The sequence below is a fragment of the Monopterus albus genome, unplaced genomic scaffold (genome assembly GCF_001952655.1).
Source record: "Monopterus albus unplaced genomic scaffold, M_albus_1.0 scaffold295.1, whole genome shotgun sequence".
In the NCBI taxonomy this organism is placed as follows: Eukaryota; Metazoa; Chordata; class Actinopteri; order Synbranchiformes; family Synbranchidae; genus Monopterus; species Monopterus albus.
In genome coordinates this window covers 220,482-246,758 of record NW_018128175.1, presented here as the reverse complement: position 1 = coordinate 246,758, position 26,277 = coordinate 220,482, and the positions used below count along the sequence as shown (strand labels likewise).

Sequence of the window (26,277 nt, the reverse complement as noted above, 5' to 3'; positions counted from 1 at the left end):
GAACCGGGAGTCCATTCATAATGTGTAGACTCAACTTCCCAAGTAAATCACTGAATCTGAGTGTGACAACTTAGAGTAGGAGATAGGTTTAGACAAGTAGTGGTGGTATTGGTTAAGTCTTAACAAAATGAATGTACAGTAAGTCAATGTAAAGTCCCCACAAGTGATGGAAACAAGGATGTGTGTTTGCTTGGGCTGATAGGAGGTATGTTACCGACCACATTTACACATCAGCAGTCTGCTGGATGTTAGAACCACCTACCTGTTCCCATGGGTTTCAGCACCTCAGATTTACTCAAGACCATTTTAATATGCTGGATTTTTGAGCATTAAATATCTGGTAGCTCCCAGCTGTAGTAATGGAGTCATAATTAAGTTTTGAATTGTAGTATTTGAAGATTCTACACACCTCATGTGGAAATTCAGATCTAATCTTTATGGCTTTGCACACTGGGATTCCTAGCACATTTATAACAGTGGGCTGATCTGACAATCTTACTTTTACACTTTCAAATCTTAAGATGAACTTTCTTTGTGGTTTTGCTTCCTAGACATGTCTTTACAAGTCAAATGTTGAATGCTGTGCAACAGTAACAGTCTCAGAATGAGCAGATCAGGCACATGAAATCCTTTCTGACCCTACATGTGATTGCCTCACATTCACCAAATGTAGGGACTCTATCTTTTTCCATTCTAGCTTATGTGGTGTAGTGGTGTGGGTGTTAGGGAAGCCCCCTTTTACACAGCTGATAAGGTTACTTCTTTTTTTAGGCTCAGCTGAGCGCCACCTTTGACCCATGACCTCTTGCAGCCAGGGGTCACAGATGTGTCAAGGGATGTCATCCAGGTCCACTTCACTTGTCTGTAATGGTCTATGATTCTTTTCAGGCTCTCATAGGCATTTGTGTGTGTGTGTGTGTGTGTGTGTGTGTGTGTGTGTGTGTGTGAGTGTGAGAGAGAACTTATGAAGACTTTTAAATGAGAAACATTTGGATTTGGACACAAATATTCCCGTGAATGGTCACTTCAGTCCAAACTGAAAGTTTAAATGAAAGCAGCTTCAGCTTATAAATGCTCCTCTGTCTGCCCCCAGCTCCACATAGGTAGTTTCAAAGATACACTTGTACTGTATGATAATTTGTATAATGTTTTTTATTTTTAGCCCTAATACTAATAGACTACTTGAAGTTTCTAAATGCCCCTCTGTCCCACGTGAATTCTGTTTAGATAAGGATCATGGGGAGGGACCACCAGAACAAGCAAACGCACTGATATTTTTAACATCCTGAAACTCTGAAGTTAGCATAACTGAACAAAGCCCTGGTTTCACAGAGAGACGTACAATACACAATAAACTTCATTCATCAGTCTCAGTTATCCTCTCTGAAACTGTGCTCAGTGCCTCCAAGAAAAGATCTGTGTGTGGTACAGAGTCCCTAAAAACAGGGAGAAGAAGGTGGTGTACGTGTGTGTGTGGATGAATTTGGGTGTGTGGGAAAAAAAAACAGGTGTTTTTGAAGCCTTTAAGGGTGGAAAACAAGAGGCCAGGCCTTTGAGTGAAGGATTACATCTGGCCTTTGGATTCCACTGACATGAAATGAAGCATGAGCATGTGTTCACTGTGTCTTTCACACAACACTCTCTGAAAGAGATCAGGAGACTGTAGGGGGGATACACATCCAATAACGGCTCCATCAAACACTATACTATTGTGTTGCTATCCACCCTCCAACCTCCACACAGGGCCAAGCTTATAGACTCCTGGCCCAGAATCAGAGCTCCTTTCTGGGCAGGGGAAGTGACTTTGAAGCCCCCTTTTCTGTAACTCCCTGATCCATCTACACTGTAATGAATGAAGAGGCTGTTGAAAGAAGCAAGGCAGGTGCTCGTGTGTGTGTTTGTGAGTGCACACATACACATTCTCCAGAGTTTTTGAGTTCATCTATGAGCTTACTGAGAGCATACAGCAGGAGCAAAACTGATCATGTCCTTCTGCATTTCACACACTGCGGTAGACAAAACATATCGGCACAGACAGTCCAATTATGATGCAAGAATGTACTTTTATCATGGCTGAGCTAGTGGGAAAAGACCTGAAACTAAAAATGGGAAGGAATATGACTGCACACAATAGAGATTTCAAGGTCTGGGTCTTTCTAATAGAAAATTGCTTAACAAATATCTTCCAAATATTTGCTGAAGAAGTAGACATGAGCAGCAGTAATGTCCTCCAGAGCCTACATATTTTCTACCGCAGTGCTGCATTCATGTGCATCAGAAACACAAACTTGCATTCAAGGAGAACCACATGTGACATTGGGAGATAACATGAGGTATTGCAAGAGCAGCAAAGAGTGTGAGAGGCGTGTGGGGGGGGCAAACGGTGATGTGTTCAGTTTCACCGGCTCTAACTAAAGTATTTGTTGGCACATTTTACTAGCAGGTGGTATGTTTCATAAAGACACCTAACTGAGAGTGACAGCCCAGCTGGGCTAGGTTTCACAAACCTATAGCTTGCAAAAAGTAATTGTTGGATTTGTCTATCTACTTAGCATGCTAGTTTGTTTGGACAGTATGTCCAACATCATTTTGCTGCACTAGGAGGTGGTGTAATGGTTTGGAGAGAGAGTTTGGATGGGCTGGGGACTCCCACAGGCTTTGTGGGCAGTTGTTGCTGGGACTCCTACATGACACACGCAGGAGGGATATAAGAAATGGAACCAAAATGGCCTCAAAAGAATGAAACCACTACCACAAAAGCACTACAAAATGCAGGCCATCTCCTCCTTCCAGCTTCTGCTGTCACTCTTCCCCCTCCTCAGTCTTTCCTGGTGCCAGAGAAAAATTCTGCCTATACTGCTGGGACTGCTGGTGCTCGTGATATTAGTGGAGGTGGTAGGGACAGGCCCTTGTTGGCTAGCAGAACTGCATCAGGCCCGGATGACGCAGGCTGGGGTTCAGTGGTGAGGCAAGCAATGGGGTGGGACTGCTGGAACTACTGAGAGTGGTGGTGTGCAAATATTTGCCACAGCTTTGGAAGAATATGGCAGAATCAATTGTAACTATATGAACATTTTCAAAGATTTCACTTCTATTTAAGACATGTCTATTTTAAGCATGCTAAAAATGATACTATAAAAGTAAACAAGAAACTTCTGGATACATCAGATCAGTGTCTGACAAGTTTATGGAAAACATTTTTGCTTCTAAACTGGAAATTGACCTTATGTTGTTCTCTAAAATAGCTCAAAACTGGTTTAAATTAATACAATAAACAGCATCCTGGGCTGTTTAGCCTGGTTTATTATGCTGGTTTCATTGGTCCTACAGCTATTTTTAGGTTTCTGTTTTGAACTGTTTAATGTTGTATTATTTCCTATCAGTGTTTAATAGAGCAGCAGATGTGCAGCCTGCCATATAGACTGAATGAAGTTTACATCTAGGATGTGCAATTTAATACTGTACCCCTGTATCTCATGCATAACAGTTTTTTCTTTTCAACATCCCTTACAGTTGTAGCTGGAAGCACATGGGAATGTAGCTTTAAGGATGATAAAATCACCTTTTCCATTTTGGGAGAGTAAGAGGAGTTTCAGATGAGGAAGCTTTTCCTTCAGCCTTTGTTCATCTTCCCTGTTTTCATGATTCTGTTCTATCCCATATTCATCCCTCACTCATATCCTCAGGCTTGGCAGTAAGCTCATTTAAGACTCTTTGCGCAGCTAACCATGTTCACCCAGATCAACTAACGGTGCACTTTGGTTGTCACACAGCCACACACTGCTCCAGTCAAGGGTTAATGAAGAGCCAAACGAGTTAGAAGGCGGAAAAGAGCAGTGATCTCACTTCATTTTAACTGGAAGATGGTGATCATGTGGTAAAAAGAACAGGATGTAAGAATGATGTTATCTTCTTGCCTGCAATTAGTCTGACAACCGGCTGTCATGTAGGATAAAAGAGCAAACCTGGTGTTTAACTGTTACATATTTGTCTGTTTATATGATGAAGGGAGGGTACGTCTTAAGACATCTTATGCATTTTAATTTAATTTTACTTTGTAAAAAACATTTTTTTTTTCCATATGTTCTTCTCAACATTTCACATCCAGTTTGTCAGCATTGGCTGGGTTGGGTTGACTGACTCTCCAGAGGATCCATTTGAAGAGGAAATACCACACATGTCCTAAATTGACCCTTGCTGCACCCACAAGCTATGACAGCGGATGCTGTACACTGCTAAAAAAATTGAGTGACTTCATTCTGAAATGAATCCACGAAGTCATATTTTTTCAGTGTATTAGAAACAGTCATTTCACCTTTTTAGCTTGAATTATTAACTGGTAAAAAAAGCAAAACCTCTTTGTAGCAACAGTTTGCTTGGATATGACTGTTGCATACATATATTCTGATTATCAAATGTTTTCCCTTCTCTTTTTGATCAGATCTGTAATTAAGAGTGCCCTTTAAAAAAATAAGTACAGCTTTTACTAGGGAATCCTTCCTCCTGCCCATGCTTTTTCATTTTATGTATTTTGTGGTATTTACATCCACATCCGTAGCATCATGTCTTCCAACCCAGAACCAAAACTTAAAAGTTATCTTTACAATTGTTTACTGTATGTGATAGTGAAGGATAAAGGTTTCTGTGAAACTGATGTAACAAACTGCAGATCCTCTTTTTTTTTGTAATGAGATTTGTATGTTTCTTCATCTAGAGGTGACTTATTGTATAAAATGGTCAGAGTAGGGGTTGTTGGAGACACTCAGACTGCTGGATGTTTGGACACCTTCAGTACAATGTTGGTTAAGGGCATCCTAAATACAGTATGAACCTCCTACTAAACCGTTCTTACTGAGTGATCCTACTGCATATGCTGTAGCTGTATCAAAATGAACTACCAACCATCTACTGTAACCACATATATCTGCATAGTTAGACATGAGTGGTGTTGTACAGTGTCCATGATATTAAAGTGAAATAAATACTACCAGTGGCCCTGAATTCCTAACGTGATCCCTGCCTGTCTCAGTAATCTTTTCAGTTTGATGCAGTGTGCGTTTGTTTTGTTTGTATTAGCCTGGTGTCACAGTGTCTTCTGTTTATTTACCTGAATGTGTTGAGAGTGAGACTGACATTCCCTTGTGTTTATTTGCCTTCAGTGGTGTGGGATACTTGTTACCAGAATTGCAAATACACTACATGAATACCTCCACAGCAGTTGTTTTGGGACTTGTGTAGGAGCAGTGTGGATGGATGGCTGCAATGAAGACTTACAATATTAATCATAAATGCCATTCTCTTTTTGTTTTTGTTTTTTTTCCCCCTCTGTAGGTGTTTTGTCTCTCCCAGCCCATTTCAGCCCTTACACAGAGAACCAGCAGACGTCTGTGGACAGCAGGGAGGATGCCTATGCCCAGCTGGAGCTGAGGACGCTGGAACAGTCCTTGTTGGCTACCTGTGTGGGCAGCATCTCTGAACTCAGTGAGTACAGAATAGTGTGTGGTCCTGGCTATACTTTAGAGTAGTAAACTTTTTCACATATCGTGTTTAATCTGTTAAATTCCTAGCAATCGTAAAGAAACAATAGTAAATCTACAAAATGTTCTCGTTATTACTGAAAAGTAAACAAATAATAAACCGGCTGTCGTTTTAAAAAATACTCGACCATATTCTGAACACTTTCCAAACACACTTTGTTATTCCCATCCTGTTCTCTGGCTCTTAAAGACAGGAATCCTTTCCTCTGACAGTTATTTCAAACAGCCAACTGTGAAGCAGAGATAATAGAATTACTTTTTTAAATCACTTTCTGTCTTATGACAAGTCCCAGCTTGTAATCTCTACTAAAAATAAGCAGTGGAACAGTTTAAATAGTACACATGGAGGTCTGGAGTATAAAGCGATAATATGTCTGAGACTATATTGTTTGTCCCTGGTCTTCTTTTGTGTGGATCAGGTCAACACAAACTCTCTGGTACTCTGTTGTTTTGTTCCTCAGGCAAGTTGGTTAACATGGGAAAAGCCTTGGATCTGGTCAGTGTCTACATTGTTTAGTTTTATTTTGCTTACAGAATATTGCTATATTGCTCTGGACTTTATTTTATCAGAGGAAAAAATGTATTTACGTATGTTCAGGCCATTAAGGACTAAGGACAAAGACCGAAATAGAAGGCGGGTGTTGGTGTGGTGGAGGTTCAGAGGATAGGGAATTGTATTTAAGGATGGAGTACATAGTTGATAAAGTGGAGATTAGATGTGTGGAGGGTGGGGTGAGGTCAGGGGAAATGATGGAAAGGTAAAGAAATGAAGATTGAGGTTTTGTGGACAGGATTAGAGGAGGGAGGGGGACTAGTGTTGGTTAGAGTAGGGATAGGTTTCCTTTGTGCTCCTCCAGCATAAGGCCTGTTCATACACCACCGCTGTTAGTGAGGAATTAATAAAGTGTGCACTCACTCTCAAACACAGACACTCTCTTTCTCTCACTTGCTCAGTGGTCTCTTTGTGTCACATTTCTCTGGTGGTGTGAAGCTGGGCTGTTCTGGGCACGGCTGGAAGTCATCATGTTACAGAATTTACATACTATACAAATATACACACACACACACACACACACACACACGTACACACACGTACACACACACACGTACACACACACACGTACACACACACACACGTACACACACACACGTACACACACACACACACACACACACACACGTACACACACACACACACACACACACGTACACACACGTACACACACGTGTTCATTGATACATATAAGCACACAGAAACACGAGGGCTGGCACTCTGATCTGAGCCCAAGAGACCAGGCAGACACAGGAGCATCTGTACTAAGTTGTTCAGTCTTGTTGGATCTCCAGACTGGAACTGGCCAGACACACAGCATATATAAACATGCTGGATAATGGATGGCAGGATTCATGACATTACAGCTAAGTGTCCAAACTTGTTGGAAATACACTGTTAACCGGTAGACTGGCTTTGAAAGTTGTCTTCAGGCACATTTGATATTTCATTTGCAGCGGTCTTCCACCAGCTATGGGAAGCACTGAGTATGTGGTCACCCAGTTTAACTAAGGAATATATTAAAATTAGAAACATTTAATTCGACTGAAAAGAAAATAAAGTGAGTTTTGTGCTTAAAATCTGGGTCACACAGAGGTCCAGATACAAACTGTAAATGTGTTGGTGTTAAATTGAGTGACAGAATAAACGGTGTGTTCTTTGAAACAATTCTTTATCTTGCAACTTTGACGTACGAGGCACATTCGTCTGTCATGTATTCCATGGGGATTCAAAAATATGCTGTAATCTAAGAAAGAAGTGTTTCATATCTTTCTGATTCCTGCAGTTTAGCCTCAGGGCACAGTATGGGCTGGGAGGTGCTCCATCTTGGACAAAAATTCCTAGGAGGCCTCCTGGTGGGATGCCTGGTGGTGGTTAACACAAAGGAGACCCTTCAGCATTAAGTGGGGTCTGTTTTGGGAAAGGTTCTCCAGTCTAACACCCCTCAAAGTGCCCCAAAGCCCTTAGTATAGACAAACATATATAGTACACACTTGCACTGCTAAAATCCCCAGACCTGGCCCCTGTGCAGCCCCCTCTTGTGGTAATCTGGTTCAAAATTAACACGGGTAATTAAGCAAAAATGACTGTTGCATGCTCCTGAGTTTAACCTGGTCTCTATCACACTGGCTCTTTCAGCCCCCCCCTGCACATCTGCTCCCAGTGCAGACTGATATTTTGTCTTTTCATTCTAGTTGGGTTAATAAGTTGTATATCTACTGCACATACAATAACCTGAATTAGATTTCACCCAGCTGCACATGGGTGTTCACTTAGCTGACAGATGTTCACTTCGCTCACAGTGTGGGTGGATGAATTCTACTTTTGTTATCAGATTTGAGCACAGTTTTAGCCTTGCTTTAATCATGTCACTAACACCCCCTTTCATTCAGGCTAAGTGCACTGACTGAACAGCCTCAATATAGGAATAGTTGAGTGGTTCATTAGCCTGTGATCAAGTGTTTGATAGCCCATTAACCCCTTCAGTGATTAAAGACGTACTGTATGGCTATTTAGACTGGTTGTCTGGCTGTGCTTACTGATAATGACGCTGCTAATGACAAATACCACTAGAGACTCTGAGGGAAACAAAAGAGTAATGGAGGGTTGAATGTAAGTGGTCTAAGAAGAAGGGGAAAGCCCACTTGACTGGGAGCCCACAGGGTTTATACTGAGCAGTGAACCTTCTTGTTGTAGTTTGTCTTTTAACGTGCCACTTGGTATTTGTTTGGGGCCTGAATATCCCAGAATCCTTAGGGAACTTCTGATCTTTGAAGCTGTAATACAGGACAGAACAAAAGAAATGCGAAACCCTAACTTTTTAATCATAACAAAGATTTTCTAAACCATCTTGCACTGATCTCATTTTTTCTTTTCTTCCAGGTGACTTGGTGTCTCGTGCAATGCACCACATGCAACGTCTGAGCTCAGCACGCCTGGGGCTCAGCCCAGCTCGTCATGCCCGCCCCCAGCAGCCTGTGTCCTGGTCGCCTGACGCCCTCCACACCCTTTACTACTTCCTGCGCTGCCCGCAAATGGAGTCCATGGAGAATCCCAACTTGGATCCTCCACGCATGGCACTTAGCAAAGAGAGGTGGGAGTCATGCATGACTGGTCAGGGGCATTTTAGATGCTCTCCAAAAAGTATCACAGGCAGTGAAAAACCAGATCCAATCTTAGACACTGGGGTGTTTTTAGTTTTAGAACCACACTCAGAAAAGAGCTTCATCCTTGTCTCCTTTGTGCATGTTTTGCTTTGTTTTGTTTTGCAGATTACATCTGCAATTAGGAAGGATTTAATTTAGGTCATGAGGCTGAAAGAGATGTGATTAATGCTGACACTCTAGCGATGGCAAATACACAAATTCAAATACACAAGCATTCATCTTCAACAACTAACAAATAGGTTCTAATCAAGAGAATGGCTTTTTTGCATACCACTTTATTCTTCATCCAATCACCCTGTGTTTACTGAAATGTTATTTAATGGCGTTCTCTTAGCTTAAGATCTTCTTTGGGTTGCTTTTATAGAATGAAATGAGAGATTGTTTCATACCTGGGACAAGTGAATGGAATTATTTAAACAACCTGAATGGAAGGCAGTGCATTAAATGTGTATATAATTCTGGTTTTAACAGTTTACTAGTTTATTTTGAAGATTTTCTTGGCTAATCATTGGCTTTAAATAAGTCTCAGGAAGTGGTTGTTGGGTTTCCACAGCACAACTCTGTATTGAGTTCTTAAAAATAAAACTGATATACTGTATGACACACTGTAGTGTTTGTGCTCACACGGGTTTACAGTTCAGTAAATTAATGTGAGAGGTATGTGAAGTTAGTTAGTACTCACAGTGTGTGAGGGTACATGGAAAAAAGTGCTTGCAGCCTGCCCACACGTCTCCCCTAGAGTATATGTTAAAAATGTTAGTGGAAAGTGCCTTTGCCTATGTAAAGGTTAATTCTTGAAATGGAAGTATCGAGCCCTGTGACTATAGCACTGAAGCTCCTACTAATGTGCATGTTTAGTTTCCCTCAGTTAATGTTTTCATCTCTAGAAAATTATGTTTGTGATTGTTAAGTTATAATAAGGGCATGACACCTGAGATGATCATGTGTTTGTGATGAAATCAGCCACTGTACATGCACGTGCATGTGTATATACATATAGTAGAATCAGCTGGCTTCTGTTCATTTAATAATTAACAGACACAGTGTGAGTGAGCCAAAGGTAGGCTCCTCATTAGCATCGAAGAGAACAGGACAGCAGATACACACCCCCTGTTTTCTGTGTCCTGGCTGTTTTCTTCCAAGTCCTCAGGTGTTTTTAATGATGGGTGTATGTCAGCCTGGTTTATGTGTGGAATTATTTAGCATCCTGTTTTAATGTATACTCTGGAACATTGCAGCATTCTGTTTATCTTTCTAGACATCTACTGGTTTGTCTGTCTGTGCCTATGTGTAGATCAGTGAGTGTTAGCATACAGGATGGACTCAGGTGGTAGAGTGGAGCAGCTCAAACCTGGTAGTGATTAACATGCAAGTGCCTGGTAGTGGCGCAGACTTCTCTCCTTCAGTGGGCCTCTCCATCTCTCTGGCTCAGCCTCTTGTGAAAGCTTTACAAAATCTTTGGTGGAAACCCAAAACCACCAGATCTGTGCGAGCCACATCATCAAACATTATAGGGAGCCTGGTGGGAGCCTTATTACAGAAACCTCGAGACTACGTATGAGAGACGCCCCTTCTGTTATGATCCTTTAAAGCTGGTGCTTAGTTGTGAGTGATGACCTTGTATTAAAGCGTGGGAGGCCAGCCACCAGTCTGTCTGCTCCTTTTTGCATTCATGCTCTAAATTTTGTCACATTGTAGAAAAATGCAATTGTTATTAGTGCTGAAAGTTTATTATTCATTCTATTTTAATGGTAACATCACTGGTCTGTCATCCAAAAAGGACCACTTCTAAATATTCCCCAAAACAGCACCCCAACCCTTCTGCTTCCTTCATCGGATGGAGGGCAGCACTAATGGATAGATGTGTTACTGTGATAAGACGCAGCCAGTGGAGCTTGCTTCTAACCACAGATACATCAGCTATGGTTACATTTCCCTGTATGGAGCCTTTTTGAAAGTAATTTGACTCTAAATCAGTGGTTAACCTTGACCCTTTTTAGCCCATGATGGGAGCTGCTTTAAGACTTGATTGAAGTTTGACCAGCATGAACTCAATTAAAGCGGCTTCATGATATAGGACACAAAAGACACATGGGGCCAGTGTAACATGTGTGATGTTGCGTCCTAGAGAGAAAATGCCTTTTTTGTTAGATGGGTTAGAGTTCAAACACATATGATCGTGATTTGAACCGACTCTCATTTTATTACAAGCCAGGTGGTGGTGGGACAGGTGCCATGAATCAGAGCTGACATATGTGCATGTGTCTGTGTGTGTCTACATCCTGCTGTTCTCAGTGTGCAGGCTCAGCATGTCAGGTCAGGAGGCTAGCCAGAAGCACTATCTAGTTTCAGTGTTAACAGGCATCTTAGCTTTGTTGTTGTACTGACTCTGAAGTTTGTTTCAGGTTGATGGGCATACTCCAGACACAGGGGTCAGCTGGGAGATATACTAGAGGGTTCAGTTCAGATTCAGGGAGAGAATGGTTCAAAGGTGAGATGAATTGTGGGATAGGAGTCAGAGCGGAGCGGGTGACGGCATAGACGTGCTCCATTTATATGCAGTCATGGGCCACTGGCAAAGATATGCACTGCCTTGGTTACAATGCAAGGATTTGAATTTGCATGATTTTATTTGTAATCACTAAAACACAGGCAATGAATGCTGACTGATAAAGAGAAGACAGAGAAACTCTCTCTGATGGATCGCTAAATGTTAAAAGCTGGGCATTGTTGATTGAAACAGCTTTAGTTCTGCATCAGTCCTATTGCCAGTTCAGGAAGACAGACGCAGAAACATGCACGGATGCACATGTGAACAAAGATACACATGTAGCCCAATTTGCATTGAGTGGAGGCTATTAGGAGTGCTATAAACATTGTTTTCCAAGCCCACTGCTGCTGCTCCTCCCCCTCCACCACAGAAACATGACTTTCTTATCACTCTTTAGCCACCAGACTATCTCCAAATTGGCCTGTCCTACCCCCTTAATCATCTTGACACACCACACCTGCCCCTAGCCATTTGCCAAACATCCAGGACCTCCTTTTATGTACCTATCAGCCAAATTTAACCATTCCCTCCTCCTTCAACATCTCTTCCAGCCCATCAGCCTCATGTCTGCTTGTTAACTGTCACGTCTGTGTGACAGCAGGATTCCTCCTGCTGACTAATCACTGACTGATAAAGTACTGAAGCAACATCTGACAGAACAGCTCAAAGATAACAGAAACTAGGGACAGCAGGTTGTAATGCTTTCATTTGCTATGTTAAGTCAGAAAAAAATATTTATATATGCATATGGTTGTTAAATTCAAGTAAATGATACATTAAGCCATTGAAAAGTCTATTAACTTTATTAAGCATTTGGATAAAACAGAGGAGATCAATGTCTCAATATACATCACTATCAAAGCAACGATGAATGAGAGAGTGTTGCTGCACAGCAGGAGCTATTCTATAGGAAACCACAGGTACTGTATCTGATTAAAGTTAACACAGTGAGGCAAACAAGTCAAACTCAGGGTTCCCATTTCTTATTAAGTGTCCACCATCCATATATCCGGTAGAATGCACACTGCAGTCCTATGTACTTGTATACTACTAATGCTTTTGCCTCCTTCTGTATTCATGGTATGCACTGGAGTGTTTGCATCTCCTTGGAGCAACAGTGAAGTTGCTGTGAAGATCAACATCACAGCAGGAGAAAGGCAGCTTGGTAACCAGTGTTAACACAGAGGCAGTGTTGAAACAATCATTAACACACCCTGACTGAGGCTTTGTAGGATTAAAAGCAAACCACAGTTACACTCACAATAATGTGTCATTGTTCACAGGTACATTCTATGCACATATGGTGAGACAAAGGAGCAGACAAGAAGGACTTAATACCAGATAAGCGGCTAGACGTGCTGTTGCAGATAGCCATATCACTAAAGGGATTTAATTTAATAGGTGTGAGAAGAGGACAATGAATACAAACAAAGAGATGACTTTCAGAATGTGATGTTCACAGATACTATGGCAAATGTACTTTGTTTTCATTCATCTTCTCATGTTTATGACACTGCTTCTCCACAATTCATATATTTTCTGGTTTCCCCAGGCTCAGTTCGGTCTTGTCTCTCTGTTCTATTTTTAATCATTTTAACACCTTTTTTTCAGTTTAGATCTTAGAAACCATCTATAACAATATGAGAGTGGTGCACCTTTGTTCTTCTCACTCAGGTAGTTTATTGTGCTACAGCTGATTTAAAAAATAGGCTTATTATTCAGAAGCCACTGCAATATTTAGTTTATCAAACCACAGCACAACTGAGTGTTCTGTTCTTGTCTCCGATCAAGAAAGCACAACCAAGCCACCAACACAGAAACACCCAGTGGTCATACATCTCCTATTTGAGTGTATGTGCTTGCATGTATGATGCCTTTAAAGGAGAACGGCAACTGTTTACAGTGTGTAAAAGCTGGCAAGTGCATGTGATGATCAGAACAGAGGTACTCGGCTGTGTGTTTAAATGTGACTCACTGGTCAGGGTGAGGGAAAGTACAGCCAGACACACAAGTCATCTGGTTTGAGACAGTCTGTGAGTTCCCCCTCAACATGACTGTTGAAGAAATCCTCCACTCTTACACAGCCTGATTACCCATTGTTTCAATTCCACCTTATGCGAATTCTTTTATCAAATAACCTTCACATTTGCAGAATGCATTACAGTTGGAGACAAATTTCTGTTACCTATTTTAGTGTAATAGATCTCCAGTATTAATGCTAGTTAGAGCATGCAAATAGAATTGTTGAATTATGTATAGTTCCTCTTTGCAGGCCATTCCTCTTGCTGCCGCCTCTGATGGAGTGGATGAGAGTAGCCATAGTCCATGCTGAGCATCGCAAAAGTCTGTTGGTGGACAGTGATGATGTCAGGCAGTCTGCCAGGCTTCTCCTCCCAGGGCTCGACTGTGAACCAAGACAGCTGAAGTAAATGAGAACACATACATACACTCACTATGGTTGACCTGCTCATTTGTTGTTTCTTCAAACTGGACTTGGTGACGTAAAACTACGCACAGCACAATGAGCACTAGAGACGAGCAGCGGCACTGTTTCTGAACTTTTGTAATTGCTGGAAATTTAAAACCTACACCTTACTAATGCCTTCAGACAATACCTAATTTCAATTTTCTTGACTCCATTGTCATGTCAACTATGCGTGGTTTTATGAGGTCACTAATTAGCTGAGAAGAAATTAAACTTGGGCTAATTGCAGTATTACAGTTTCTTTTATCCATGAACTATAGGCTTGTGATTTAAGTGTTTCATAATTACACACTGCATACACTAGATTTGAGTGTTCACTGACTGTAATGTGGGTCATTAATCTTTGTATGAAGTATAGTAGACGTTTTTAAGAAAAAGCCTCAGATACAAATATACAACTTGCATGCATCTCAAGGAGGTTGAGACAAATTATTGTAGCTCATCGTGTCTGATGTTTTTACTGTCGGAGTGGAGACAGAAGTGTGTCGTCTCAAACTCGGCTAGTTGCTGCCGCTCACAAATTAAAGGTGAACTCAACATTTATTAGCTTCTTTTCATTGTGTTTTTCTGTCAGGCCTGAATGTTGCTTTAGCTCCTTCAAGCGTCTGGACTCCAAAGCCGCCACAGACAAGTTCCATCTAGACCTGGGTTTTCGGATGCTCAACTGCGGACGCACAGATCTCATTGGCCAAGCCATTGATCTGCTTGGTCCAGATGGGGTCAACAGCATGGATGACCAGGTAGTGAACGTCTTGGTTTTTTATGTTTGACATGTGAGAGGAATATTGCAGCAATAAGCTTTGGAAATCACATCAGTAAATCTTTTTAAAGCACTACTTCATGTATTTGTTCTCCTTTTTCATCTGTTCATTGCACTTTTTGTTTGTGACTCAGGGGATGACGCCTCTGATGTATGCCTGTGCAGCTGGAGATGAGGCTCTAGTCCAGATGTTGATTGATGCTGGGGCCAACCTCGATGTGGCGGTACATATGCTTAAATATTTTCAACAGATGGACAGATTTATTTCAATGCTGTATGTTCTGTGTAGGCTGTCTACATCTACCCACGAGGGATGTATTCATTTTAAAGCACTCAAATTCACAGAGGCCGTATTGAATGTAATGTTTTCTTGGTGTGTAACAGTGATTTGTCCTGTGCTGCCAGGTTCCACCATGCTCCCCAAGGCACCCCTGTGTGCATCCTGATAGCCGACACTGGGCAGCTCTCACCTTCGCTGTGCTGCATGGACACATCTCCGTGGTGCAGGTTGGACCATAAATATACACATACAGTAGTTATGGCCAGATTTAGCTACTGTATCAACCCCATAATTTGACATTATGCATGGCTGTGTTCTTTTTACTGAAGGGGAAATGTCCTGCTGTGAATGCGATACTAATCCTTTCAATGGGTTTACCAGTGTGAGGTCAGGCCATAAATAAATTACAGGATGTCAAACATTGGTTAATGTAACAGATGTGCTGTCTTTACAGCTCCTTTTGGATGCAGGGACCAATGTGGAGGGGGCCGCAGTCCGCAATGGACAGGAGAGTGCAGCAGACACCCCATTACAGCTGGCTTCGGCAGCAGGTGGGCAAACACATGCACACACATGTCCACACATATGCACACTGAGGACAACACAAGGCACAGCTGATGCTGGAGAATTTTCTGACTTAGGGGAGGCTTGTGTTCTGATCTGCCACAGTAAATCAGTACTTACCAAATTATACAGGCAGAAAGTAGTTTGTTAGTCTTCCAAAAGCTCATCAAGATTAACATAGGAGTGAGTTGTGAATGACACATTGGCTGGACGGATGAGGTCATGAGAGGGTAGATAAAGGCACAGTGTGAGGATCGGAGTGTGGCCTGTGGTTGTTTAGAAGCCTCTGGGCAGCATTCCTCTGTGGGATCATCTGAAAGCCACACATAGCTCTAGTACAACAGACACATTCTCTACATAGCAACAATGATAGTGTGTACTGTAAATGGTGTTTAATATGAATGAGTTGTGAAAATGCAGTAACGTAATGTTCATGGTAGCAGTGATAAAATTTAATGGAGTAGCCTAATAAAACAAGAACAGAATTCATATGGAGTATAAGTATACTAATAAATTGTGAAATAAGCCAAAAATAAAACACTAAAAAATATCAAACTGTAGTATTTTCACTACTCCCATATTAAATAGACTACACCAATGGGGAAAAACACAAGAAGAACTGGTTCTCAGCAAATATGGCTGTGCTTTGATACAAGTGAAAACATCCTATATAAATGTGTTTAGGAGCTGCCTCTGTATGTAATAGACTGTTTCTGTGCTTCTCAGGCAACTATGAGATGGTGAGTTTGCTCCTGGCACGAGGCGCTGACCCCTTATCAAAGGCCCATGATGGAAATGCTCTTACGTCCTCTCTCTTTGAAGACATGAACTGCTTCAGTCACGCTGCTGCACACGGACACAGGTACGCGTCTTTCAGTCTGACCTGAAAATAGCATTTTAATCGAGCATGCTGCTGGAAGAAACAACCTGTCTATGGGGAGAGATTCATCTGTTTTTTTTTTTTTCCTTCATGTGGCAAAATGAAAGACCGTGAGTTATCAGAATATGAAAAGCGAGTCCATCTGTCTCTGAACACCTCTCCACCTGCTCACTGTGTTTATGCGAACATGTTGTAGATGCAACACTTCACATTTCACAAGTGAGGGTGACTGATTATGTAATCGCAGAGGAAGGTGCAGGGTTACAGAAATGAATGCATGTGTTGCAGTTTGGACAGATCTTCATGTCTCCATGTTTTCTTTATCTTTTGTTTCCTCTCCGTTCTCTCTCTCTTCCTCCCATTTATCTTGTCAGGAACGTGTTGAGAAAGCTACTGACTCAGCCCCAGCAAGTCAAAGAGGATGTCCTGTCCCTAGAAGAGATCTTAGCTGAGGGGGTGGAGTGTGAAGAAGCTGCAATTTGCCCATTCCTCCCTCTCTCGCCCCTCCCTACCCCTTCCTCTGGCCCTGGCACACTGCCAGAGGTGGGCATACCCAGGCTTTGCAAAGCTATGATGAAGGCTCTGCAAGAGGCCAGCTACTACAGCGCAGAGCACGGCTACCTGGATGTCACCATGGAGCTACGAGCGATGGGTAAGTATCACTAGCAAGTAATAGATGGCCTTACTTTTCAGATTGTGCTTAGTTTGAGACCCAAAACAAAAATTCACATCTTTCCAACCAGGTGTACCCTGGAAACTTCATGTGTGGCTGGAATCTCTGCGCTGTGCCCAGCAGCAGTCCAGGGCAGGGGTCACCCTTTCTCTCCTCAGAGAGTTCACTACGATCAGAGAAGAGGACTACTGTGAGGAGTTGGTCACCACTGGCCTGCCCCTTATGTTCAATATCTTACGTACCACCAAGGTACCATCAAACTCAAACTTCACTTTGTCTGCTTCATGTTCTATTTGTTATCAGCATGAAATGAGTTTGTCATAACTGATATAATGCCAGTGTTTGTTCTTTCACTTTCCTCAGACTGATGCCATTATCCAGCAGTTGGGGGTTATTTTCAGTCACTGCTTTGGCCCAGCACCCCTTCCAGCTGTCCCTGAAGTGAAGGCCACTCTTTCAGCTCAGTTGGGTAAGGAAACTACAATTCGTATATGAAAATGTACAACTTAAAAATACATACATTTCCAATCTGAAAATGATTTTCTTGATTGTTAGATCTAGAAAATGCCAGAAAATACTGAATATGTCCATCACAATTTCCAAAAAGCCCAAGGTGATGTCATTAAATTGCTTGCTTTGTTTGAAGAATAGCCCCAAACTCAAAGATGGGCAGTTACCATCACAAGACAAATACCAGCCACAAAGCCTCAGACTTAATCTGAATTTACTGTTAGTTACAATTTACTGTTGATTGTTTAAAACAGTGGCCAAGTGTTGAGAATTCCATGTGGCGCCCAAACTATGAAATGACATGCCTCCGCCTATTAGACAAGCTCCCCTTCTCCCTGTTTTTGTCTGATCTGAAGACTTACTGATTTCATTTGACTTTGCCTGATTATCAGTATAGTGGTATTTATTGTGACAATTTATTTTGGTTATTGAGGTTAGTTTGATCTTGCTAAATTTGATATTTTTACTTTTATTGTGCAGCTTGTTGTAATTGGTGTTTGGTCAAGGTTTGTTTTTAAAGAATTATATTATGTAATTTATAATTATAAAAATTTCTGTCCCTAACAAAAAGTGAATAGCGTGTCAAGGAAATGATAATGCCTTTTCCTACAGACCCTCATTTCCTGAATAACCAGGAAATGTCAGATGTGACGTTTTTGGTGGAGGGGAAGCCGTTCTATGGCCACAGAGTCCTGCTAATCACTGCCTCTGACAAGTGAGTGGAGACAGGTTCACGCTGTCCAGTAGAGATACAGTCATCTTTTAGACAGTGGCATTTTTTTTGAAAACTGATTTTCTTAAAAGGGTTTTAATGAAGAATTTTGTTTTTCCTTGAGATTCAAATCTCTGCTGGCCTCCTGTGGACCAGATGGAAGCCCAAACAAAGAGATTGAGATCAGTGATGTGAAGTACAACATTTTCCAGGTAGAAAAAAAAATACTCTTTCATGATTCAACCCCTCATTTATTGTGTAAAAATCAATCAAGATTGATGGGAAAACAGAGGACACCCTTGAATGCTGTATGACTAAATACAATATAATAATTAGTCCAACTGCTGTACTGACTTCTTCCTAAATGAGACCTTTGACCTCTGCAGATGATGATGTCATACCTGTACTGTGGAGGAACAGAGTCACTGAAAAGTAATGTGCCTGACTTGTTGGAGGTAAGAATAACTGAACAGATACACACCACCTGTCTGGCAAGTTGTGTGAGAGACTGCACTTAGGACATCCAGTGGGTCATCAGTTTTACATGTCCATATGATAAAATGATCACATCTTTTCCATATTTACTCTGTTGACAGTAGTGGCAGCAAAACTTACTCAAGTAGTAATAATAAACATGAAGATTAGGTAAAAAAAAAATGGTAGAGTTGTAAATTGGAATTTAATGAGTGAGCTATAACTGTTGTGTACAATACACATACAGTATATACAATTAAAAGTAAAATCTTACTGGAACTGATAACAAAGATGAACATACTTGAAAAGCCAATTACAGAGGCTTCTTATGTGAAACAAAAAAAATGCTTTAAGTTTGAGGAGGAAGTAAAATCAGTCTCAACAAGTCCAAATAAATGATTTTAAAAAATTAGGTAAACTAGAAACCTTTTAGTTAGTGGTCAATTCTGTTTCAACAGACAATAAGCAAAAATAAAAGTTACATTTATTTAATGTTGCTGAAAAAAATCATCTGGATGTAATTTTAGATAGACTTTTTCACCTCTCATCCAAGAGGCTTCATCAGTTCTGACTGGTGGTGAGCAGGAGGTATTTATTCCACTGGGTGGTGTACCTATTGTCCTGGTGTGCATTAGGGTGGTCCTGGTCCAGGTGCAGTTGTCTGACTTTCTTAGCAAAGGCCTGAGAGTTTATTAGGTGGTGTTGTGACCACCATTCTAGCTCCTTTGGTGGGAAACAAATCAGGACCTAGGGGGTGGAGGCTTTCACAAAGCATATCAACTCTGTGGATATCAACATCAAATTCACTCATAAGGATGCCAAAGCTGCCTGACTGGTGTTGAGCCTGAGATATTTATCCCCCTCGGTGGTGTTTCAGCCAAGAAGGAGAAATTACACATCCAGAACTCCCTTTAAGGCTTGTGGATACCCTAAGTGGGCCTTCACCAAAGCAAGAAAGAGGCCCAACACCAACAGGGAGAAACCAGAAACAAGAGGGGGGATAACACTGTCATCCCTTATGGTTTATCAGAGAAGTTAAAAAGGATATTTCACAACCACAATATCCCAGTTAACTTTAAACCAGAGAACACCGTGCAGCAGAGACTGGTCCACCCTAAGGACAAAACACCCAGACAAACAGAGTGATGTGGTGTATGCAATTAATTATAGTCAGGAGTGTAACGACTTGTACATTGGTGAAACAAAACAGCCACTGCACAAGCACATGGCCCAACACAGGAGGGCCAACTCCTGTGGACCAGAGTCAGCAGTCCACCTCCACCTGAGGGACAAAGGACATTCTTTTGAGGACAGTGAAGTCCAGATCCTCTCCAGAGAACATCGTGGGTTTGAGATAGGAGTCAAGGAAGCTATTTTTTACAAAAATAGAACACCCCTCACTAAATAGGGGTGGTGGACTAAGACACAACTTGTCTTCCATCTACAATCCTGTTTTGAGATCTCTGCCCAAACATTTCCACCCTAATTGACACCAGAACAATAGGTCCACATGTGAGGGTTCAAAGACAGGTAACGACACGCAATACCAGACCCTAACGACTCAGTTGTTAGGGGACATTGTTGGCCATCGAAGGACTGAAACACCACCGAGGGGGGGTAAATATCTCCTGCTCACCATCACGTGGACAGAACTGATGAAGCCTCTTGGATGAGAGGTGAAACATCTTCTACCTAAAACTATATCCAGATGATTTTTTTTCCTATGTTTTTCAGCATACTACAACCTGGATGACTGACAATTTGCATGGACATACAGTGGATATAAAAAGTCTACACAACCCTGTTAAAATGTCAGGTTTCTGTGATGTAAAAAAACAAGACCAAGATAAATAATTCCAGAACTTTAGCCACCTTTAATGTGACCTATAACTTGTACAACTCAATTGAAAACAAACTGAAATCTGTTTTTCAGTGGGAAGTAAAAATAAAAAACTAAAATAATGTGGTTGCATTATGTGCACACCCTCTTACTGTGGGGCTGTGACTGTTGTCAGAATTAAACAGTGACATTCAAACTCATGTTAAATAGGAGTCAGTACACCTGCCATCAATTAAAGTGCCTCTGACTAACCCCATATCAAGTTCAGCTGTTCCAGTAGGCTATTCCTGACATTTTCCTAGTTGCATCCTACAGCAAAAGCCATGGTCTGCAGAGAACTTCCAAAGCATCAGAGGGATCTCATTGCTAAAAGGTATCAGTCAGGAGAAGGGTACAAAAGAATTTCCAAGGCATTAGATATACCATGGAACACAGTGAAGTCAGTCATCATCAAGTGGAGAAAATATGGTGCAACAGTGACATTACCAAGAGCTGGACGTCCCTCCAAAATTGATGAAAAGACAAGGAGAAAACTGGTCAGGGAGGCTGCCAAGAGGCCTACAGCAACATTAAAGGAGCTGCAGGAATTTCTGGCAAGTACTGGTTGTGTAGTACATGTGACGACAATCTCCCGTATTCTTCATTTGTCTGGGCTATGGGGTAGAGTGGCAAGACGGAAGCCTTTTCTTACAAAGAAAAATATCCATGCCCGGTTACATTTTGCAAACACGCATTTGAAGTCTCCCAAAGGCATGTGGGAAAAGGTGTTATGGTCTGATGAAACCAAGGTTGAACTTTTTGGCCATAATTCCAAAAGGTATGTTTGGCGCAAAAACAACACTGCACATCACCAAAAGAACACCATACCCACAGTGAAGCATGGTGGTGGCAGCATCATGCTTTGGGGTTGTTTTTCTTCAGCTGGAACTGGGGCCTTAGTCAAGGTGGAGGGAATTATGAACAGTTCCACATACCAGTCAATATTGGCACAAAACCTTCAGGCTTCTGCTAGAAAGCTGAAGATGAAGAGGAACTTCATCTTTCAGCACGACAATGACCCCAAGCATACATCCAAATCAACAAAGGAATGGCTTAACCAGAACAAGATAAAAGTCTTAGAATGGCCCAGCCAGAGCCCGGACTTGAATCCGATTGAACATCTGTGGGGTGATCTGAAGAGGGCTGTGCATAGGAGATGCCCTCGCAATCTGACAGATTTGGAGCGTTTTTGCAAAGAAGAGTGGGCAAATATTGCAGAGTCAAGATGTGCATTGCTGATAAACTCATACCCAAAAAGACTGAGTGCTGTAATAAAATCAAAAGGTGCTTCAACAAAATATTAGTTTAAGGGTGTGCACACTAATGCAACCACATTATTTTAGTTTTTTATTTTTACTTCCCACTGAAAAACAGATTTCAGTTTGTTTTCAATTGAGTTGTACAAGTTATAGGTCACATTAAAGGTGGCTAAAGTTCTGGAATTATTTATCTTGGTCTCTTTTTTTTTACATCACACGAGAACGACATTTTAACAGGGGTGTGTAGACTTTTTATATCCACTGTATGTTAGAGCCAAGTATTTAAAAAAAACCCAGACTGTCAAAAAAGTCCTAATTATGTATCCTTGCTTTGACCTTCCATGTGTTACAATTCGTGTTAACATTTGCCGGTGTTTTCACCTGCAGTTGTTGGCAACTGCTAGTTTGTTCCAGCTGGGGGCGCTACAAAGACACTGTGAACTCATCTGCTCTCACCACATCAACCTGGATAATGCTGTCAGCATCTACAAGACAGCCAAGGTAATATGCACAGAACCTTTATGTAAACTATGCAAATAAGTATAGAAACATTTATTAGTCATGACCCAAAATGTTGGCACCCCTGCATTTCTGTCAGATAAGTATCACTACTCCCAGAAAATTGTGGCAATCACAATTTCTTTAGTCATGTCAATTTCTTCTGTTTGCATTAGAACAAAAAAAAGCAAAGAAAAAAAAGCCAGATGCTCCTTTAATTTGTAATGAAACTCACCCGTAGCAATCAGCAGGTGCTGGCAATGTAGAAACCACACTTGGAACCAGTTAAAATGGAGAAAGGTTGACTCAACCTTTGTCGTGTGGACCTGGAGAGTTCTGAAGTGGCCAGCAATGAGTCCAGATCTAAATCTCATAGAGAGAGCTCAAAACAGCAGCTGGCGAAAGAAGAGTCGTCCAAAATTCCAGTACCGAAGTTTAAGAAACTCACTGATGGTTACAGGAAGGGGTTGATTTCAGTTATTGTGTCCAAAGGGTGTGCTACCAAATATTAAGTTGAGGGTGCCAGTAATTCTGTCCAGTCCATTTTTGGAGTTTAGTGTGGATTGGAACAGATTTGGCTTTTTTTTTCCCCTCAGCTTTTTGTTGTTCCAATGCAAACAGAAAAAATAAACATGAGAATAGGAATTTGTGCCCAACAATTTTCTGGAAGAAGTAGTGCATTATCTGACAAAAATGCAGGGGTCCCAGTATTTTTGGCCATGGTTGTTTAATTGAATTAATACATTTGACAATTTCACCTTAAATTGAAACATTTTTAGCTTCATAAACACAGATGTTAACGCAGAAGTATTAAATTGAAACATTTACAATTGTACAGGTGTACCTAATAAAGTGGCTAGTGAGTGTTTGTCTCCAACTAAGGTAACTCAAGAGGACTCTGTCAGATAAACTTAGAAATTAGTGAGCTTAATCCATAAACAATCTGGTAGCAAGCACAACACGATGCAGGCACAGTGAACAGGAAGTGAATTTGACTACCACAGGAACAGGAAACGGCAATCTTCACAGTCGGACCAAATGCATAGACGCCTTGAAATGTATACAAAATTACTACTCAAATGATTTGTTACATGTTAAATGGCCTCCTTTCTTTACTAAAAGGGAGTTTTCATAAATTTACATCTGTATTTTTACATGGAAAAACTTCACCCTTAAATTTTCTCTTTTTTCAGGCCCATGTTTCAGTGGAGTTAAGTTCATTCTGTGAAGGATACTTCTTACAGCAGATGCCTGCTCTGCTCGAGAGAGAGGTCTTCAGGAGCCTGTTGTTGGGACCCCCTGGGGTGCGACAAGGGAACAGCTCCACTTCTATGCTGGCTCACAGCTGGGGAGAGTCACCTCTGGAGGAGCTGGAGACCACCCTGGCCCAACGACTGCGCTCTCTCTACGTCACCTCCCGAGTCTGATAGCAACAGGATGGATGCTGAGGAGAGAGAGGACAGAAATAAGAGGACGAGTGTGACAGTTGGAGTGGAAGTTTCATCACTGATAAAGGATCGGGTGACTAGAGGCTGTCTAAATGATTAAGTACAGTAACATCTGATCCTGGCTGTGGGAACAAGCAACTTCTTTGACACTGGGACACAGATCAGTGAGTTATGTGCCAGTAGTTGAGACTTTTCTCTGGACAATGAGGTGTTTCATATTCTGAGCACTCCAGCTTGACATTTTTTGGAGTGTACAACATGTTTATGAAGAAGAAAACTGGAAAATGTGATGCTTTTCTCCAAGGCTTTGAAAGTTAAAATGAGAGACGCAACAGGTGGCAACTCTGAATCCTGAAACACTGCTACCCTCTATTGGACAAAACTGGCCAAATTTATTGTATAGGAGGAGCGGGATCAGTGACACCCTTCTGGTTCTGACTGAAGCTATGTAGAGTGATAAAAGACTGAAGCATTTGTTAAAGAAGAAAGAAAAGCGAGGCCATGCTGAACTTTTGGTTTAGTCTCATTTTAAATAATAGAACTGGTGTCTCCAGCATTGATGCAAGCTCTGGATTAACATGTCTTGATGTCTGTATGTTTCCATTTTTTAAAGTGACAGGAGAAACGCAACAGTTATTGAAGAGTGGGATGGACAGTTTCTATTTAATGAGAAAAACAGATGTGAGTATTTAATGGGGTGTTCCCTTTTTAGTTTTTAATCCAAGCAAATATTGTTTAAAAAGTTGCTTTTGTGTAGTTTTTGTTTTTTCCAGGTACACTAACAGTTAAGCTTATGTATGCTGAGATTCAACATGTCAACACAGCTACAGCAGCAAAATCCAATATGGGATTTGGACTAGTTTGTGTCGATGTTGAATATTGTAATAAACCTGGTAAACAAGCCAAAGCATTTAATTTGTCTGTGTTTGTGAGGATTGGTGTAGACTCACCTGAATCATCATTAAAACAGTCTTGGAAATGCACAAACCTACAACATGGAAGTCACAACTTTATAAGCAGATACATTCTTACTGGAAATGCTGGGAAGGTTGAGTAACAGGTAGAAATGACAATTCAATTGCATCAGTCTTAATTTTATAGTAACAATGTATATTTCACAATTTACAAAACCCTAACCCCATGTGACAGTTTTAAAAACACTGAAAATTTACTTTGTGGACTTACCAATGTACAAAAAAACAAGCACACCGTAACTGAATGAGTTTATTTGTTTCAGCACGGAAGATGCTCACAGTTATGTTATATGGGGATTACAGCAGTTTTGTTCCTGCTCTGTCAAAAGACCACTCTGGCCCTTTGGGATTATCGGATGTCCTTTGTGCTGCTAGCTTCCCATTGTAGAAAAAAAGAAAGGAAGGTGAACAATAGGATATTGCTTTGTGTTTGTAGTACTGATATGCCCCTCCCTGTGCCTCTTCTACCTGCAGGTAGAGAGAGCCTTCCAGAGAGAGGTGCAGAGTAAAAGAAGCATAGTTCCTAAACTTTGTGCATAAGACAAGAGGAGGAGGAGGAGGAAGGGAACAATTAGCAGGAGCGAGGGGACAAAAAAAAAGGTCTGAAATAAAAGCAGAGGGTGAAAAGTGAGGGAGAATTTAAAATGTTAAATGGTAGTTTTGTGGAGAGAGAACTAATGAAGGCTGAGAGAAGGAGTGAGTTGGGAATGAAGTATTAACACTAAAGCCATGCAAAGAAAAGCTCATGTTTGACATGCACACTGCAATACAAGCTAAAAGCATAGAGCAGGAATCCCCAGCATGGTTGAAAAGACAAATGACCTCCATGGTTTGTCTATTTACAAAGAGAAGAAGTAGATTTGGATCTGCAGTGTCCCTCTCCTCAGGCCTGGCCTACACGCACAATAATATGACAATAATTGACAGTAAACTGACAAATATCAATAGAAGAGCATATTCCCTCTCCAAAGAGAGGCTAAGTCTACATTCTTACTGGTAAATCTTTTTTCCCCCAAGTGTTTCCACAAGTTCTCTTTCCTTTTTTCTAGAAAAGAGGATTTGTGACTTGTCTATGTTCACATAATTCTGTCAAAGTCAGACCAAAACAAAAGAAATAGTTCATTTTCCTTAAAATGTTTCCCCATTTAAGAACACACAAGAGGGTAATAAATAACATTCAACTGACCTAAGAGCTTTGTTCGTATAAATATCCAAGTTATAATAAATTAGGAAATCAATTAGATGAATAAACATGAATAAATAAGAAGGAAAATACAAAAATATCCACAATTGCATTTATCACGGCTTTTTTGTTTCGTTTGTGTTTCTCTACCCCTACTGCTGGTATGTAAGACTAAGAGGTATAAATGGAAAACCAAAGACAAAGTGCTGCAGATAACAGGAAACAGGAATGGTTGGCTCATTCTTAACAAAGACAATGCTTTTGTAATAAAAATACATGGAAGAATTTAAAATAACAGCATGTGGCAGGCGCAGGTTTCCCAACCTGTCCATATGGTATCTAAACAGTGTCACAATAGACATTTTTTTTTTTTTTTTTTTTTTTTGTTTTT

The 26,277-nt window shown here is 41.1% G+C and overlaps 1 protein-coding gene across 1 annotated transcript in view; it reads left to right on the top strand.

Annotated features, from left to right (window-relative positions):
- The window catches only part of abtb2b (ankyrin repeat and BTB (POZ) domain containing 2b), a 44,978-nt gene extending 19,713 nt beyond the window's left edge, over positions 1 to 25,265 (top strand). Inside the window, exons 2-17 of the mRNA XM_020623275.1 lie at positions 5,332 to 5,481; positions 8,473 to 8,683; positions 13,580 to 13,732; positions 14,367 to 14,532; positions 14,687 to 14,776; positions 14,958 to 15,059; positions 15,287 to 15,383; positions 16,123 to 16,258; positions 16,651 to 16,928; positions 17,020 to 17,198; positions 17,313 to 17,418; positions 18,072 to 18,174; positions 18,296 to 18,383; positions 18,558 to 18,626; positions 22,171 to 22,284; positions 23,475 to 25,265. Of these exons, the coding sequence (XP_020478931.1) occupies positions 5,332 to 5,481; positions 8,473 to 8,683; positions 13,580 to 13,732; positions 14,367 to 14,532; positions 14,687 to 14,776; positions 14,958 to 15,059; positions 15,287 to 15,383; positions 16,123 to 16,258; positions 16,651 to 16,928; positions 17,020 to 17,198; positions 17,313 to 17,418; positions 18,072 to 18,174; positions 18,296 to 18,383; positions 18,558 to 18,626; positions 22,171 to 22,284; positions 23,475 to 23,708 (2,276 nt within the window). The 3' untranslated portion in view covers positions 23,709 to 25,265. The remainder of the gene's footprint in view (positions 1 to 5,331; positions 5,482 to 8,472; positions 8,684 to 13,579; positions 13,733 to 14,366; positions 14,533 to 14,686; positions 14,777 to 14,957; positions 15,060 to 15,286; positions 15,384 to 16,122; positions 16,259 to 16,650; positions 16,929 to 17,019; positions 17,199 to 17,312; positions 17,419 to 18,071; positions 18,175 to 18,295; positions 18,384 to 18,557; positions 18,627 to 22,170; positions 22,285 to 23,474) is intronic.
- The last annotated feature ends 1,012 nt before the right edge of the window (positions 25,266 to 26,277 follow it).